Source organism: Cylas formicarius, unplaced genomic scaffold (assembly GCF_029955315.1).
Source record: "Cylas formicarius isolate icCylForm1 unplaced genomic scaffold, icCylForm1.1 PGA_scaffold_6__28_contigs__length_40554024, whole genome shotgun sequence".
NCBI lineage: Eukaryota > Metazoa > Arthropoda > Insecta > Coleoptera > Brentidae > Cylas > Cylas formicarius.
Window position 1 is genome coordinate 32,950,047 of NW_026844347.1, and position 16,657 is coordinate 32,966,703.

The 16,657-nt window shown below is 34.5% G+C and overlaps 1 protein-coding gene across 1 annotated transcript in view; it reads right to left on the bottom strand.

Annotated features, from left to right (window-relative positions):
• The window catches only part of LOC132703854 (uncharacterized), a 145,848-nt gene that overhangs the window by 77,091 nt on the left and 52,100 nt on the right, over positions 1-16,657 (bottom strand). The window contains exon 4 of the mRNA XM_060673370.1: positions 3,813-4,481. Within this exon, the coding sequence (XP_060529353.1) occupies positions 3,813-4,481 (669 nt within the window). The remainder of the gene's footprint in view (positions 1-3,812; positions 4,482-16,657) is intronic.

Genomic DNA, 16,657 nt, shown 5'->3' on the forward strand with positions numbered 1-16,657 from the left:
TTTTTCGTTGGTAGAAAAATTGATTACAGGCAAGAATTTTAGTTTTATCGAATAAAATTTTATGTCCGGTTTCGTGATTGCGTTCGGAATTATGTCTTTGACGGATCGAAGATGTTGAGAGACTTTTGTAAAAGTGATAAATCTGGTTTTGAAGCTATATTTCTTTAGAACTTTTAATATGTCATCAGTGATGTTTTGAACGTAAGAAAGGACCACAGTGGCAAGTTTGAGATTGCTTTCGGTCTCATGGCTATTGGAAAGTTGCGGTAAAGTATATTTTTTGATGGCACACTTCACCACAACCTTCCAATAGCAATGAAGCTGAAAGCAATCCTATAAGCCTGTGGAAGTTTCTTTGAAAAATTAAATCATTTTTAACATTAAGATTTATTGGGCTGGACAAGAGCCTGCTAAATTCATTCCATCTGATCGAACTCAGCAAGTCATTATTAATGAAATACATTTAAACAGCATCGAGTACATCTTAAATATCATCTTTACACCGACCGACACCAATTAACCAGTAGCCACCAACAAATGAATGTATTAATTGCGATAGAGATAATTTTTATAACTGTGCATTTGTCCACTTGCTTAAAATTAACATCACAAAGTCATAAGAGAAACCAAAAATCTTCGCTGTAACTTCTTTACCTCGGTTAAATCACTGCTGTCTTACGCCTATATTTTGACTCAGTTGATGAAATACGCGTCCAAAAACTCCAAGGTTAACTTAACACATGACATCTTTTACTTATACCATAATTATATAGAAGGTCTTGCTTGCTTACTAACAAATTTTCACAGCCCAGATAAAAACTTTCAAAATCGTACTCTTATAATATTTACAATTTGATAAACTCACTAAATTTTTTCAGTTTCAAAGACATCTGCTGTATATTAAAGAGTAGACTAAAACTACAGCCTCAGTCTTGTTGCATTTGCTTTCATCTCAGATGAAATAAAATAAAATATTTCTGTTTTATGTGATAAATGATATGTTAACTGATTGTTGTTTTGTTTGTTGTTATTGTTGACTGATTCTACTACAAATATTAAGACTTAAATAATAGTACCTAGGAAGTTCCCGGATAATGGACACTCATAAAAACATTTGGCTACAATTTTATTCTTATTAATAACAAAATCAATTATAATTAATAATTTTTTGTTATCTGGCAACGAACACGACACATTATATAAGGAAACAAAGGCGAATATGTGAACATTCAGGAATAAATAAACAAAACTTGAATAATACTGCTGTTTTCCAGGAGCGCTACTTTTTGTCACTACTGCACAAGTATATTTATATACAAAACAGTCCGCTGCTAACATAATTTCCGTAAAGCCTCAATTAATGCAAGCTGTTTGTGGAGCCATTTCGCAGCAAATTAAATGCTTAAAAGCGACATCCTTATCCCGCTACTATTCGGTTAAAAGGGACCCGTTCTTGTATACACAAAGCGCAGCATCTAGAACAAAATCCCGTCGCCTTCAAAATTGCCCCGTTGTCTAGGTGTTGCTTTAAACGACCCCGCTAAGATTTCCAAACAAAGAATGAGAAACAACTTAGTCCCTATATTTATCTTAGCGGTATTGAAGGGATGTTGAAACATATTTTTTTTATACAACTTGCACGCCTAGCCATGGAACACCAATTCTTAAATAACGTTTATTTATTTATTTCTTATCTTTTAATTAAATTTAACCAGATGATTAATTCAATTTGATCGTATTTTCCTAGACCGGTAAAGCACTTTCACTTTTAAATCACCCTTTTTATACGAAAATGACTTCTGACCACGCCATATGTCTTTTAGAGTATTCATAGTCGTTCTTCACTTGTCATATTCTGTGACTTCATGCATAAAATTCTAAGAAAAATATACAATCGATTTGTTTCAACTCTTAAGATGGGCTTCGGTAAGTAAAATACGAAAGGTTCCCTAATAAAGTAAACTTTTAAAAAAGTTTAAATGTATTGGAACATTGCTGACATTTTGCCACTAAACACAAAAACTATTCATTACAAAAATGGAGTCTAAACTGCAATCTTTTTATCAAGGACATTTCATTGATACTATGATTATGATATAATATGATAAAAATTCTAGTTGGACTATGTCACTAACCATTTTCAATCACAGCACAAAAAACTAAAAAATCCAGAAAAGTTTACGTTAATTACTAACTACTAATATACTGTTGGAACTATTGGAACTAAAATTATTGATTTTTTATTATTGAAATATCACGAGATCTAAACCGAAAAGTGAGAAAACCTCGACTTTTAGTGTGAAACCGGAAAATTCCTGAAATTTGAACGATGAAAACGGAAAATTCTGTAGCTTACCCTAGGAACTCCCTAACTTTTACAAATTTTGCAGTTCACCCCGATCCCTTCAAAATTTAAAAGTTTATTTCAAGTCAAACTATTCCACATTCTAATTACCAGACGAATTAAAGACAATTATGTCTTGAGTCTTGCTAATTATTTTAAATTTTAATGATTAACAATTAATGATATTAATGACTGCATAAGGCTACATGAAAACTTAAATCCCGTAGAAATACGTTCATATGTAAAAAACACCTAAAACACCTTAAAACTCATTGCTGTTTAGTGCAAAACAGCAAAATTTTTTCCATGTGCCTATAGAATTGGTAACGTTAATTTCGAAAAGAAATTGGAAATAAAACACTTGGAAGCATTATTTGCCAGCGAATTGAGTTTAGTTCAGTATATAATAAATCAAATTTAAGCTAAGGTTATAAGATGGCTGGATATATTGTTAGGATTTTGACTCTTTCATGGATATTTTCGCTATAAAAATACTGTACTGCTCTTGGATCTGGAATTCAGTTTACCAGACTCATAGTTTCAAAAATGTTCAGCGGAGATTTCTTAAATACTTATTGTTTAAACATTCAGAGATTTATCCGTATAAGGGTTTTGAACATCAAGCCCTATTAAACATGTTTCAATCAAATCGATTCTCTTGAAGTTCGTAGAGAAGCTTACTCGATCAATTTTTTTCATAATTTAATTCATTACAAAATGCACTCCATGGCGTTAGACTTCATTGGTTCCCAGGGCCGGATCAGTAAGTGAGTTTTAAGCGTTTTACCTAACAAGAGTCAATGCGAACTTAATATCCAAGTCAACCTTTATTTCATATATTAACATAATTTGCAAGTAGGCTCACTAAGTAGAATCTGTTATTGTAATTGGAATTATTTGGGCGGAAATTTTAATTTTCCATGTAATTGTTAGTTGGAACATATTTTTCTATGTATATTCATATGCAGTGGATATTTGTTATGTACAAAAATTACTAAGTTTAAGTCGACGTTTTCAAGCCGGTTTCAAGCCAAGCGGCTCGACTAAGCGGCCTGAAGATGCAGTGTTTATTTCGTAAAACTGTCGTCATCTTCGCATTTATTTTGTTTACAACCAAAAAGAAAACAAACATCGTACTTCACAATTCAAATTCCCAATTGACAGCTGTCAATTCGTGATTCCAAGCCGCTTCACGTGTTCATATCGCAAACTCAAGGAACTCGGTTCAGGTCAAACCAAAGATATTTTAGACTTGATATGGAAGTTTAAGCCACCTTTGGTTGAATCTTGAAAACATCGACTTAAACGTAATCAACGTTTAGCTCTGTGATTTGATTTTCTTTTGTTGTGTTGGTCTAAACTAAATAGTTGGAAATATTATTCCAACATTTGAAAACAGGAACAGAAGATCATATCAAGTTACCGACAGAGTTCAGAGTTTAGAATTCACATAATAAAGTCATCGTACCTGCCGAAATCCGTGGCGAAACTAGAGTCGCCTTCGAACTCCTGCTCCCAGCAACTGGTAGCGAACTTGTTCCAGGCCACGTTCTGCACCAACCAGGCGGGAGACCTGTCCATGACCGTCCTCAGCGTGGTGGTGAGCAACTTGACCGCGCCTTTGACCAAATGCCTATCGACTTTCACGGGCAGCGGTTTCAAACGCAGCAACCCCGCAGGCAACTCACTCAATTTTTTCCCACTGACATCATCACCTCCGAAATAATCGTTAAGCACAACAACGCGCGTTTTTCCGACGACGACGTCGGATGGACCGCGATCGTGCGATTTAGAACTTTCAACGCCATAATTATTACGATTCAACAAAAGGTAGTGATCGTTTTTCAAAAAATAATGAATATGCATATCGTTTATGTCGTCGTACGCGTCCCGTTTCGCCCTGTTACGGAATTCCGACGGATCTGAGTCGCGTTTCGTGCGTTCGATCGACTCTTTGTTGTCCTCCTCAGACCCGTTTCGGATATTAATCGAACCGGCAGTGTCGATCCATATCCAGACGAAGTGGCCGTCCATCATGTTCAAGCGTTTCGCGTCATCGAGGATCCTGATCGCGCTCCTGCTATCGCTGCACAATATCACCACGCCCCGGGTCGATCTAGATATGTCTGCCAGTTTCCTGCAAAAATTAAGAACAGCAAACGCTTTTAATCTGATAAGTTATATGTATCTATTTTTTTTATGTCGGCAATAAAAGAGAGTGGGGCGGACCGGCCGTCATTACGTTCCGCAGTGTAACGTCAAAGCGGGTAAAACGGCAAATCCCTTTTATTTATTTCCGCCCTCGGGAACTACGGAAGGGCGAGTGAAAAATATCCCTTGAAAACAAGGTTTAATTGTAAGACGTAGCTGGGGAGAGATCGCGCCAGACGTTTCCGTAATGTCAGGGTCACGCCGAGAGACGAAAGCAATTGAATCGCTCATTTCAAAAACCACATAAGTCAAAAAATTAAACTTTTGAGGAATCACAAAAAACTATATTACTAGAATAATATTTTTTTTATCATAAATTTAGTTGACTAAATTTTTTGATAAATGATATTTGGAAATATTATTTTTTACGATATATAATAAAAAAATATATTCCGGACTTATGTTGTTTTTGCACTGAACATATGCATATTAAATTAGGTTAAAAAGTAAGACAAAAACGAAATGGAAACTCAAAACTAAGTTTTATTTACAAAGATGACAAAGTTTTTAAGGCACATAATCGAATTCTTGGCCACACTCGACATTTGGGTCTTCATCGCCCAGTTCACCAGTCGGGCAATCAAAAATTTTCTCATTAAATTGCATATACTCTGAAGGTATGCTACTGTTCACCCGTTTGATATTTTCGACTTTCTCAGGGTTTAGGGGAACATTTCCGTTCGGGTAAGCCTGTAGAACTGGCAAAAAAATAGAAGCAGATTTATTCCTGGATAGTTAAAAAGTGTGTTTGCTTAAACCACCAATGAAATTTTGTGAAGTGTCTGCATCTTTTGTGCTTTGATCATATTGAAATTTTATAAAAGTAGAGGATCTGTTTCAGTCCTTTTGGAAGTTTTTTTTTTACAAAACTTTCATCAGACAGGCAAGTTTTCTTATAATAAGTGGGCCACCACTTTCAGAATTCCAAAATTCTCCACCACCACATAAACACAGAGAATTTGTGGCTGGCTTCGCTCATCATAGAATAATACTGATCAGACAGGTATACCCGGTCGACCTTTTTAATTGTTCTTTTTGCAACACCCAAATCTTGGTCATTGGACAAGAAAATTAAAAAGGCCTAAATTATTCTTTTGATGTATAAAATAAAATCCACACTCTTTTTCATTCAAGAAGTACGAATGATTTAGAATCTACAACGCAAAATTAATTTTGGGAGTTTTGGCAACACTGACAACACAAATCATGTATATATAGTGGTATATAATGCGACAAGTTTGACACAATTATAGAAAATGCGATAATTTACAAACAAAGCTGTTTTGTCTAAAACAGTGTCGGAAACACTTAACACTTAACACAACATTGCACACACACAAAAAAAGTGTTGGTTCTTGTCACAAATTGAGTCGAATTCTGAAAATTTTGCTAAATTTCAACTTTAATTCTGAGTCAGCACTTGCGTGGAAGCTCGAGAAATACTCCCGTTCTGGTACTCAGATATCAATTATCATCTCCTTTGATGAAAAAGTTCAGCTTTTATTTCAGCGAACAAAGCAAAAAATTCATGCGGAATAGGGAAACACTCGATATTAAGTAAATTACCCCAAACAATTCAGAGATGCTGAACCGACAACAACGTCAATCAAATACTCCTTCCGATAATAGACTACGTATGATGGTACATCAATGGCGCAGTTTTTTTATATAAGGTTTGGTATCGAGACGCGATCAAAATTTTGGGGATGCGAGCCGTAACGCCCGTTTGTCACGTTTCGGCTAAGAGCCCAAATAATTCCGTCATCAAAAGATTTTCCACCTAGAGCCCGTAACTTTATCAACCGGGATTTTCGCGGCACCGGAACACAGTTAACAGAATTACTCTAAATTCTCTCAGGAATGTTTTTGTCGGTCTTGGTTGATCTCGGTTCACATTTTTAGGTGTCTTTTTCTAGAAAAAGATGGGGGGGGGGGAAGGAAAAGTAGTTTAGCTTAGTGCGTTTATTGGGATAAAATATTTTAAGTGGATTATGTGATTTGGAGTAGATCAATTCTAAGGCAACACTAAATACAGACAATTGGAATAATGACAAAATTCGGTAGAGGAACGCAAAAGAAATTAGAACATAACAAATAAAGCTATATATAAAAAATAATAATTTTGTTCGTAATAAGCTTTCTAAAGTCTCGTAAAAGCTCGGACACTGAAATTAGCCTGTTCCATAGGCTAGCATTAAAAAGAATATTGTTCACACAAAACTCCGAATCGATAATCTTATAAACAAGGAAAATATCACTCTGCCTTTTGGACTTCAGTAATTGCAAACGATCATAGTCTAAACTCTCATTATGAAAGTAAAAAGGTCTTTATGTAATTGTGATATTTCGAACCCTGACGAATAGACCAGAATACTTCTTACCATAATGCAATATAACGTAATTAAAGAGGTTGGGTTCTTTGGGGCACATCGGGAGTTCTTAGAATAAATAATAAATTACGCGAACAACAGTTTAGATTCTAAAATGCGCTTAAATTTTTAACAATATTAACAAGTTTTAAGAGCATATTTGCATTTCCGCAACGACTGTACTAGAAATCATCAGTTTATCAGCGTGCAATGAATACGTACCATGAGAGTCCTATAAACAAGTTCCAATATCATAAAACAATTGCTCAACCTCACAAGTCACATCCAGATAAGCCGACATGTGTACCTAACATATGTTCACAGTTTTCTTTGTGAGACAGAAGCGTTAGACGTGTTTTGTGTGCTTGGTGATTTTCTGCTGTAAAAAAAAATGGAACAAAGAATTTGCATAAAATTTTGTCTAAAAAATGGAAACACAAGATGACCTGGCTTTGGACGTCCCAACACGTCAATAACTGATAAAAGCGTTGAAGAAGGGAAACAAATGGTGTTGAAAAATCATCATTTCGAAGTTTTGAGAATGAAACGTGTAGCAGGACCGTTGAAGGAGCATCGCTTAAGAGCTGTTAAACGAAGTCAATGATGGATCCTGATATGCTCAAAAAGGTCATAACTGATGACGGTGACGGTGAGTGTTGGTATAAGGTGATGTCGAAATTAAAGCCCAGTCGCCCCAACGGAAGAATCCAGAACCGCCAAGACCGAAAAAATCAAATGTCAAGATTTTGTTTACTGTTTTCTCTGATTATCGTAGCATAGTACTTTAGGAATTATTACCACAAGGTCGTACGGTCAATAACGAGTATCACCTTGAAGTTATGTCCGTTTGCGAGAAGCAATACAAAGAAAATGTTTGGAATTGTGGGAAAACAATTCGTGGATTTTGCAAAACTAGAATTCACCTACTCACTTATCATTCCTTGTGTCTATCCGTTTGGATAAAAACAAAAGCACGCTTTTACCTGTTCCCAAAATTTAAGAAACCCATGAATGGAAGGAGGCTTGGAACGTTTGAGGAGATAAAGAAAAAATCGCTGGCAGGACTCAAGATTGGCACAAGCACATTATATCTGGAGGGCGATTACTTTCAAGAGAACAATATTCATTTTGATAAATAAATAAATGCTTTTTAATAAAACTTAAAAGGCACTTTACTTTTAGAACACTCCTCGTATCTTGCAAATATTTTTTTAAAAGGTCTATAGGCCTCCCCTACAGATCGAAATTTACAAGTTTAACAGCGTGATGAACCTTGACAATAGTTTTAGAAAAGTCGATATGAGCAAAAAAGATCGATCCTTCTAGAAACCATGTTGGTTGCTGTCAAAGTTCTTTTTAATTTGAAAGGACAAAAATAGCTCTAACAAAGCAGTCCCAAACACTTTTCCAATATGCCGGCAATTTGTAACATTTTATATTCGGCAGTATAGATGTATTCTTTTTAGTCAATTTTTGCGGTAGTATTAATTTTTTTTTGAAACTTTGAGAAAGCAGTATAATCACTTTTATTATTATTATGATTATTGCATAGAAGTTTCATTCCAATAACTGAATCAGCATCAATTTCTTCTCACACTAGTTATTTTACCTTACTCGAAGCCACCCCGTTTTAAATTCCTGAATTAGGATGTTCTCTGTCTATCCAACCTTCAAATATTAAATGAGTTATTTGCAGGGATCTATATCTGTAACGAAACTTCATAAAGCTTGCAGTTGCATTGCAACTCTTCAGCCTCCCAGTAGAAATATCCTGTATCCGTCTTCGAGTTGGATATCATAATCAACTAACAATAATCGCATAACACAGGAACTGGTTTCTAATAACAGCGTTATGTGAAATATTATTGACTTAGATTTTGCGCGCGGACCGTAGAATTTTAACCCACCCTTTTGCGTCGTTATCAAAACTTTAATGCAACCTACTCCGGCGTCCTTCTTTATAACAAAAGTCCTTCAGTGAGAAGCAAACTTCCGGCTTCAAAAGAATAAACCGCAACTTAGGGGCAAACTTCCTTTGAAATATGAAAGTAGCATTTTATTAATGGCCGAACTTTCGGTGGTCAGAAAAAAATGGGGCTCATAAAAACAAAGGGGTGTCAAAAACAGATAAAAGATGTTACTAATACAACGATGCCGCGAAGTTTCAGAGTTATCTCACTTCAGGTAACTTTCAAATTATCAGTTTAAATTAAACTGTTGCGGAGAATTATAATAACCGTAATAAGAAATTTTGTATAATGATTTCTCAATTTTTCTACCTCTTTGGCTTTTTAGGATAAAATGTTTATTAGTGAGGACCTTGCGAAGTAATTGTAATCTTACAAGACTCGTGTAGCTTCAGACTGGTGTTAATTATTTAACATTTATGAAATACTTCTTACAAAACTTCTACAAAACGTCGGGTTTTGCTGAGTCGAACTTGCTGACATTTCGCCAATCATCCTGTTGACTTCCTCAGAGCTCGACTGAAACTGGCTCGCATTTTAATCTGTACCTATTTACATACTGTTGGTGGGGGGGGGGGGGGGGCTAAATGAGGGGCATAAACATCGTCTCGGATGACTAATTCTCATATTGGTGACAGATAAAGACCTAATTCGCGGTTAAGATTGTTATATTGTTGCGGTTATTTGTCTTAGTCGTAAGGCTCTTTCGTGTTCTTTGAGCCTAGTTGATATTTTTCGTCCGGTCTCTCCAATGTATTCCTTGCCGCATATGTATGGAATGCTGTAAGCTCCTGACATCTCAAACGGAATTTTGTCCTTAACTGACCGAAGATGTTGAGAGATTTTTGGACAAGTGGTAAATCTGGTTTCGACGTTATAATTCTTTAGAACCTTTGATATGTGGTCAGTGAATGTAAGGAAGGACTACAGTGGCAACTGCAGGATTGCTTTCGGCTTCATTGCTATTGGAAGGCTGTGGTGAAGTGTATTATTTGATGGAACGCTTAATATCTTTAATGTGGAAATTATTAGACAGAAGAGCAGAGGTAAGATGTTTTAATTCTGGCTTCAGTGACTCGGGCTGAGATAGTTTTACGGCTCTGTAAAGAAGAGAGTTGATAACCGATGATCTTTGGACCGGATGGTAATGTGACCACGCATTAAGGTAGGTTTTCTGTAAACACAATAACCCAAAACGTCAGTAAGTTCGACTCAGCAAAACCCGACTCAGGAGGAATCCAGGAGTTTTGTAAAAAGTATTACAGTAGCCTGTGGAAGTTTCTTTCAAAAATTATTTATAAAATAGTTATTTATTATGGAGGTTTTTGCATTATAAATAATAACTCATTATTTGTTAAATAAAGTATTTAAATATAAATAAAGCAACGAAAAGCGTAAATGAGCATTTTGATATTCTTCAGCTACTGATTTAACTGTCACATAAAAATTAATAAGACAATATAAAATAATTCCCATTTTCGAAAAATAAAAAACCTTACTTAAATGTTATGTTATTATAGATAAATACTTGCGTGATTTGAGATTTTTTTATCTAATACTCATGAAAAAATAAATATTTTCTTTCCTTTTAAACAAAACAAAATAATTAAATGTTTTGGTTAGTTTTGTATATTTCGTTGAAGAGATTTTTAAGAAGTTTGCTTATTATATACACATATTTCATGAAATATTTTATATACAATATATTACCAAATAATAAATTGCATATATCAGTAAGAATATATCGCATATGGGGTGTGGATCTTATTTATCATCACATAAACACAAAATAAAGAAAATACAGAATTTATCCCTCATCTTGTATTCGCATGGTGCCGCTCACTTTTCTTCTCTAACCTAGCCACAGAACACACACTGTCCTTGCCGGCCCGTGCGCAGTGTTGCCACACATATATCACGTACAATATAAATGTATCAATTACTTAATATCGCCAAATAAAGTAATCAAACAACATGAACATTCTCTTATTAATATAAATGAGTTAGAGAAAGACAACAACCCCCTTCCCTACCCGTCTTTTTCAATTGCAAAATATGCTTCAGTTTTTTATCGCATCGTTGCCAGTTGCATCTCTAGTTGCCATCTTCCCGCAACTATCACCTCATACACATTTAATATTGAATCAATTCAAATCTGATTAAAGACAATTTAAATATTCCGGGAATATAAGTAAGTTGTGGAAGAAAAATAGACAGATCTACTTCAGTCCTACTCCAACATTTTAAAATTAGCGGTCTCCTTTGTGGAATGAGTCTAGAGCATTAAAATTCCCTAGCCGTCCAACCCAATTATCAAATATTTCCGACACTAAGTTTGTCTTGTCGCAACAACTTCCGAGATAAGTTTCTTCTTTACACGCCGGTCCCACGGAAACAACGCTCGTTAAATTTACATTTGATTGGAATAGTTGGAATCCACAAAGGGGGTGGAATAATTACGTCGCGGATTTAAAGACGCGGGGGTAGTTGGCTGAAATTGAATGTAACGTTTCTGGGGAGGAGCGCCACGGTAAACTGTAGGTTAAGATTATAAAACATTGTTCAAGAAGTGAATTGGCCGGAATCTCGTCGAACTTGGCATAATCCTCCGACGAGCTTTAAGGATGTTATATGCTTAGCCGGTACTCCATTTGGCAAATAGGGAAGTCTATTATACACTTACGCGACTAAACTCCGGAACTTTAATCTCGTTTGTATGAATTTGTAGTAAAGGCCCAAAAAAAAAGGAAACGGCAGCAAAACAGCAAAAAGAGACAAAATACAATGGCTGGCCAAATTGTTAGGCACGTTCTTCTTAAGCAACACATCCCTGCGCCTAGAGCGACATAATCATTTAAAACATCGATTTTATGTTTTTTAATTTCCCGTAATAGTTTTTATGAATGTTTTTAAATAGCTTCAGCTTTTACTATTTACTGAAAATTTTCTTGTAAAACTTAGGAGCATTTTTGAATTCAGATATTAAAATATTAATGAACGAGGTTTATACAGAGTGTTTTTGTTTACTTCAAGTTTTGTAGAATTGCAAATAATAAATCTCACTGCTAGTCCAAGAAACAAATGTTATAGTATATTATGCAACAAGTGCGGTAAACGGCATTTGACTCACGAATTTATTTGACACGAGCGGAGCGAGTGTTTAATAAACGAGTGAGTTAAAAAGTTGACTGAACGTGTTGCGTACTATACTTTTTCTACGACCGTTAGTTTTTGCGTACATTTTTGCAAAATACGAATACATGACAAACGTCAAAATTCAAAGCGTGGGAAATATCTCCGAGAACATCCGATTGCCCCCAAACCCGTGCGCTAAAATCCCGGAAATGTCCGAAGTGGCTACGATTCGTGGGAAATGAAACTGACGTGGTAATGTGACGCTTCCCGCACGCTAGATCGGTGCGTAACTAAGTATTTTACAGGCGGGAGTAGAAAAAGATAATTACTGACATTTTATATTATTAGTATCAAATAATTTTATTGAGTCTAGAACATCAATGAAAGAATGTGGGCACTTTAAATTTAAAAACGCAGATTTCTTAGTACCTTACCAAAATGTAAACATGGAATTAATGAAAATAAGTAACTAATTTAATAGCTATGTAAGAGTTGTATGAAAATATTTAAGAAATTAGAACCTTGACCGTGGTAACATATTAAAGTTATTAAAAGCTGCCAATTTTTTAAAAATTTGTCGTCATCTAAAAATGAAGCAGTCTTTTTATGCGGTCACAATGGGCAGATCACTTTTGACTCTATTTGAAAACGGGATCTTAGTGTGTATCTTGTAGAGCGAAACTAAACTAAACTACGAAAACTTTTTTGTTATCCTCTACGAGTGGAAAAACGAAACATAATGGAAAAACTCCAAAAAATTATAAAAAAAAACACTTTTATAAAATAAAGATAAAAATGTTAAAGAATACCGACCAGCTAATAAAAGTTGGAGAAAGTTTTCACTCCCATTCTATTTTTAATTACATACTTATCAGCATTTATATACATCCTGAGTACTTGTTAATTACGTTTTTACTTGTTTGGAGTTTGCTCTTTTTAAATTAATATAGTGTTCAAACATTTACCGGTTTCAGATGTTAACTGCCGATCTCACAATTTTTGTATTATTAAAATCATTTGATTACGTACAAGGTTTATAATCAAATTATACATGCAAAGCCTGTTTTTGGCGGATAATAAGTATGATTCGTTTTTAAATATGCTCAGACGTTGGTGTTTAGTGGAGTGATATATTTCCACCATAGTGTCGATTTCAAAATTCTCTCACTAGGGCGACGCCACCATCGCTGTGTGTGCAGCTGTTTCCACAGAGTTTACTCCACTCTTCTTTAGTGTTACTCTCCGTAGTTCCGCATCAAACAATATTTGACATTCAACGCGACAGATGGGGTAATAAATATTATTCTTGGCACTAAAAAATATTTTTGACGATCGTAGATCGTGGATAACCTGTCGCAGGTCTTAGAAAGACCCTCCTCTCTCTACTTGCGGCAACTCGATAAATTTTGTTGGCATGACGTCGCCTTAAACTTAACCTAAAAACGCTATATCCATCACGGAAACTAAAAATGTCGGTGTGTCGCGAACGGATCCACATTCTTCGAGTTTTACATTTTACAGAATGTCGCTCCGAAAGAGAAAAAAAAGGAGAAGGGAATACCTCAATTTTATTAACGCCTGATAGCAACTATATCCGGCTGGAAAAGTTTTCGCGTAGCCGGTAGAATACTCGATGCCGTCTAACATTTCCTATTTCCCGTGCAGTCAAAATTTTCTAGATATTTTTATCACATTGGCGAACAAACTTTATACCTTCGTTTTCGCTTCGGAATATACTTAATGTTTATGCAAAAGTTCCGCCGTTCAATAACGCGAATCTACCCGCGTCTTCTTCCAGATGCCTTTGCCCATTTTTAACGTTTTTGTGGCCAGATAAACTTGTCGGATGTAAAAATGTAGAACGCGTCTTTACAAGGGAAATATATTACGGTGGATATTTGAATTTAAATGTTTCGGAATCTGATAAAAGATCGTAGGAATATTTTTCTAGCCGCGTAGGATTTGAATATACACACGCAGATTTAAGCAAATACTTGCTAAACGCCGTACGATTTCATGGCACTATGTATTTAAATACATATGCTACGGGGTGCCAATTTAGTATGTAGCTTAACTTCTTGATTAATTTTGGTGTTTTGTTTTTGATTATTAAAAGATCTAAAGAACTAACCAATGAATCTTTTCCAAAATTAATTTACAACAATAATGTTATATAAACAATGTTCCTCAAGATTTTAGTATTTAAAGTACATGATATTAAAATCTTATTTTTGCTGATTTTGAACCGGATTTTATACACAATCCTAAAGTTTTTCTACTACTGTCAGTTTTTGATTGATATATGACATGACCATCAGAATTGACAAACGTCAAAGTTTAAACTCCGAAAACCTGCGATCGCTCCTAAACCCATCAGTAAAATCCCGGAAATGTCCGAAGTGGCTCGCAGCTGTAGATAAGAAACTATCGTCGTAAAATGACACTTTCCATAAGCTCCATCGTTGTATAATTAGATATTTTAGAGAAGGGAGTAAAAAACAACATGCCTGTTATCCTTATGTCTCCCTATTTCCAGAGACATTTACAACAGAAAGTACTCGTCTAACCAGTGCCAATATCAATAATCATTGATAATAGTCACTAAATGCATTTTTCACAGAGAGGATCAACCAAACCTATGTAAAGTGTGGATACCGGAAAAAAATTTGAATTAAAGATAAGCAAATTATGTTAAACTTCAGCCATTACTTCAGTCTAGCCGACAGGCACTAAATAATAATAAGAAAAGTAGTGACTCATTGGGTCACTAGATATGTATCTAATTCATGCACGTCAAGTGGACCCCCCCCCATCTACCACTTGATCATAAAAATTTAACCTATATATATTTTTGATAAGTACTTATGATGGAAAAGTGATCCCCAAACCATTTTTTAAAATTTTGATTTTAACATTTTTTTATAATGTAAATTTTAAGCAACCGTAAGAGATAAATTTATGAAATTTACAGCATCCACGGTCAAATGTCTATACTTTAAGAATACATTTACCACATAAAATAATTTGTTTATTTTTGTATTGTTAACTAACTTTTAAGTTAACAAATGAAAATGTTACTGATTTCTTGGTAAAAATTTTGTTTTTTTTAACAATGTTTTAAAGAATACTACCATATTTTTTTTTATTTATGGTCTACATTTATTACTTCTAGGTAATTTAGTAAATTATTATTTTTAAATTTACTAGTCAACACTCATCATCAACATCTTTAGTTAACAAAAGAAAAACCGCTCCGTTACGATTTTCATTTGTTTTTCGCGTATCCTAGTAAATAACAAAATCGTTTTAGAAGTCATTCCTGTCCATTCGTGACATTTAGTTTATACGCAAAGCATGAAATAATTATTAAAAATAAAAGCTGAAGTGTTGTTGTCTTGTGTTTTTTTAGTTAATATTTTAGTATTATAATTTTTAATTGTAATAATAATATTTTCCGTGATTTAAAATGGGCCGAGTAAATTATCAAATTATGTGATTAAAAAATTAGTTTTAACTATTATTTAAATATAATTTTACCAATTTAGTTAATAATAAAAATGATTTTCGTGTTGATGCTGATTAGAGTGTAAAAAGACAAACTTATCGTGCTAGTCTCCAACGTGACAAAAACAACCACATAACAACCCCACTTTCCTTTTTTCAGTAGGTCCAAAGTTCTTTAAAAAAAGTACCAATGACGATTCCAACGCTTAATATATACAATGGTTGGATTTGTCATTGATCGGGCAAACCTCAAAACTTGTTTTGTGGCATGTTTAAAGAAAGACAACCCGAGTCGACGGAGTAAGGAAACTAGCAAATGCCATAAGAAACGCTTGGTGTCATTGCTAAAGTAATCGTCATCTTTCCTGAAATCTAATATATAGTTCTCGTTGTGGTTACATACAGTACAAAGTTTTTATTTATTGACTTTTATTTTACATATTGGCTGCAAAATTTAGCACATAAACGTCAACTCATTATAAGGTGTATTTATCCAAAAAATCCAAAATGTCAAACGTTATCGTCTTAGATTTTATCCAGCTACATAACTTTTAATTAGCTCTAATCTCAGTAGATTAGTAATTAATTTCAATTACAAACAATTAGGCGGAATGAAATTGTCGCCTCTAGCAGCAGCGTATACACAGCAATACCGCGTTAATATCCGCCTAATTTCACTCCGAAAAACCGAAAATTTTGCTTCAAATTTGCGCGTTTGTTATCGATGTTGCGACTTTACCAAACAGTATGTATATATTGCATCCGTGTTACTTCAAATGTTAGCAGCGAATTTATAAGTTTTAATATAAAAAATAACTTCTATTAGAAGCAGATGCAACACGTGATGTATGCATTGTTACATGTAAAATCTTGCCGACATATTGTAAAAATATGACAAAAACTCTCACTGAGAAAATTGAGGTGCAATGTGTGATGGAATGGCCATTAATATATTTAAGTTACGTGTGAAATTCTGCCAGCATATTGTAAAAATAGAGCAACCCCATACAACATTCTTAGAAGAATTCTTTCATTGAGGAAATTCTGGTCTTAAAGTTCTTTTGAAACTTCTCTTATTACTTGATTAATAGTAGTATAGTAGTGCCGGTTCTAAGCTACACTGGTGT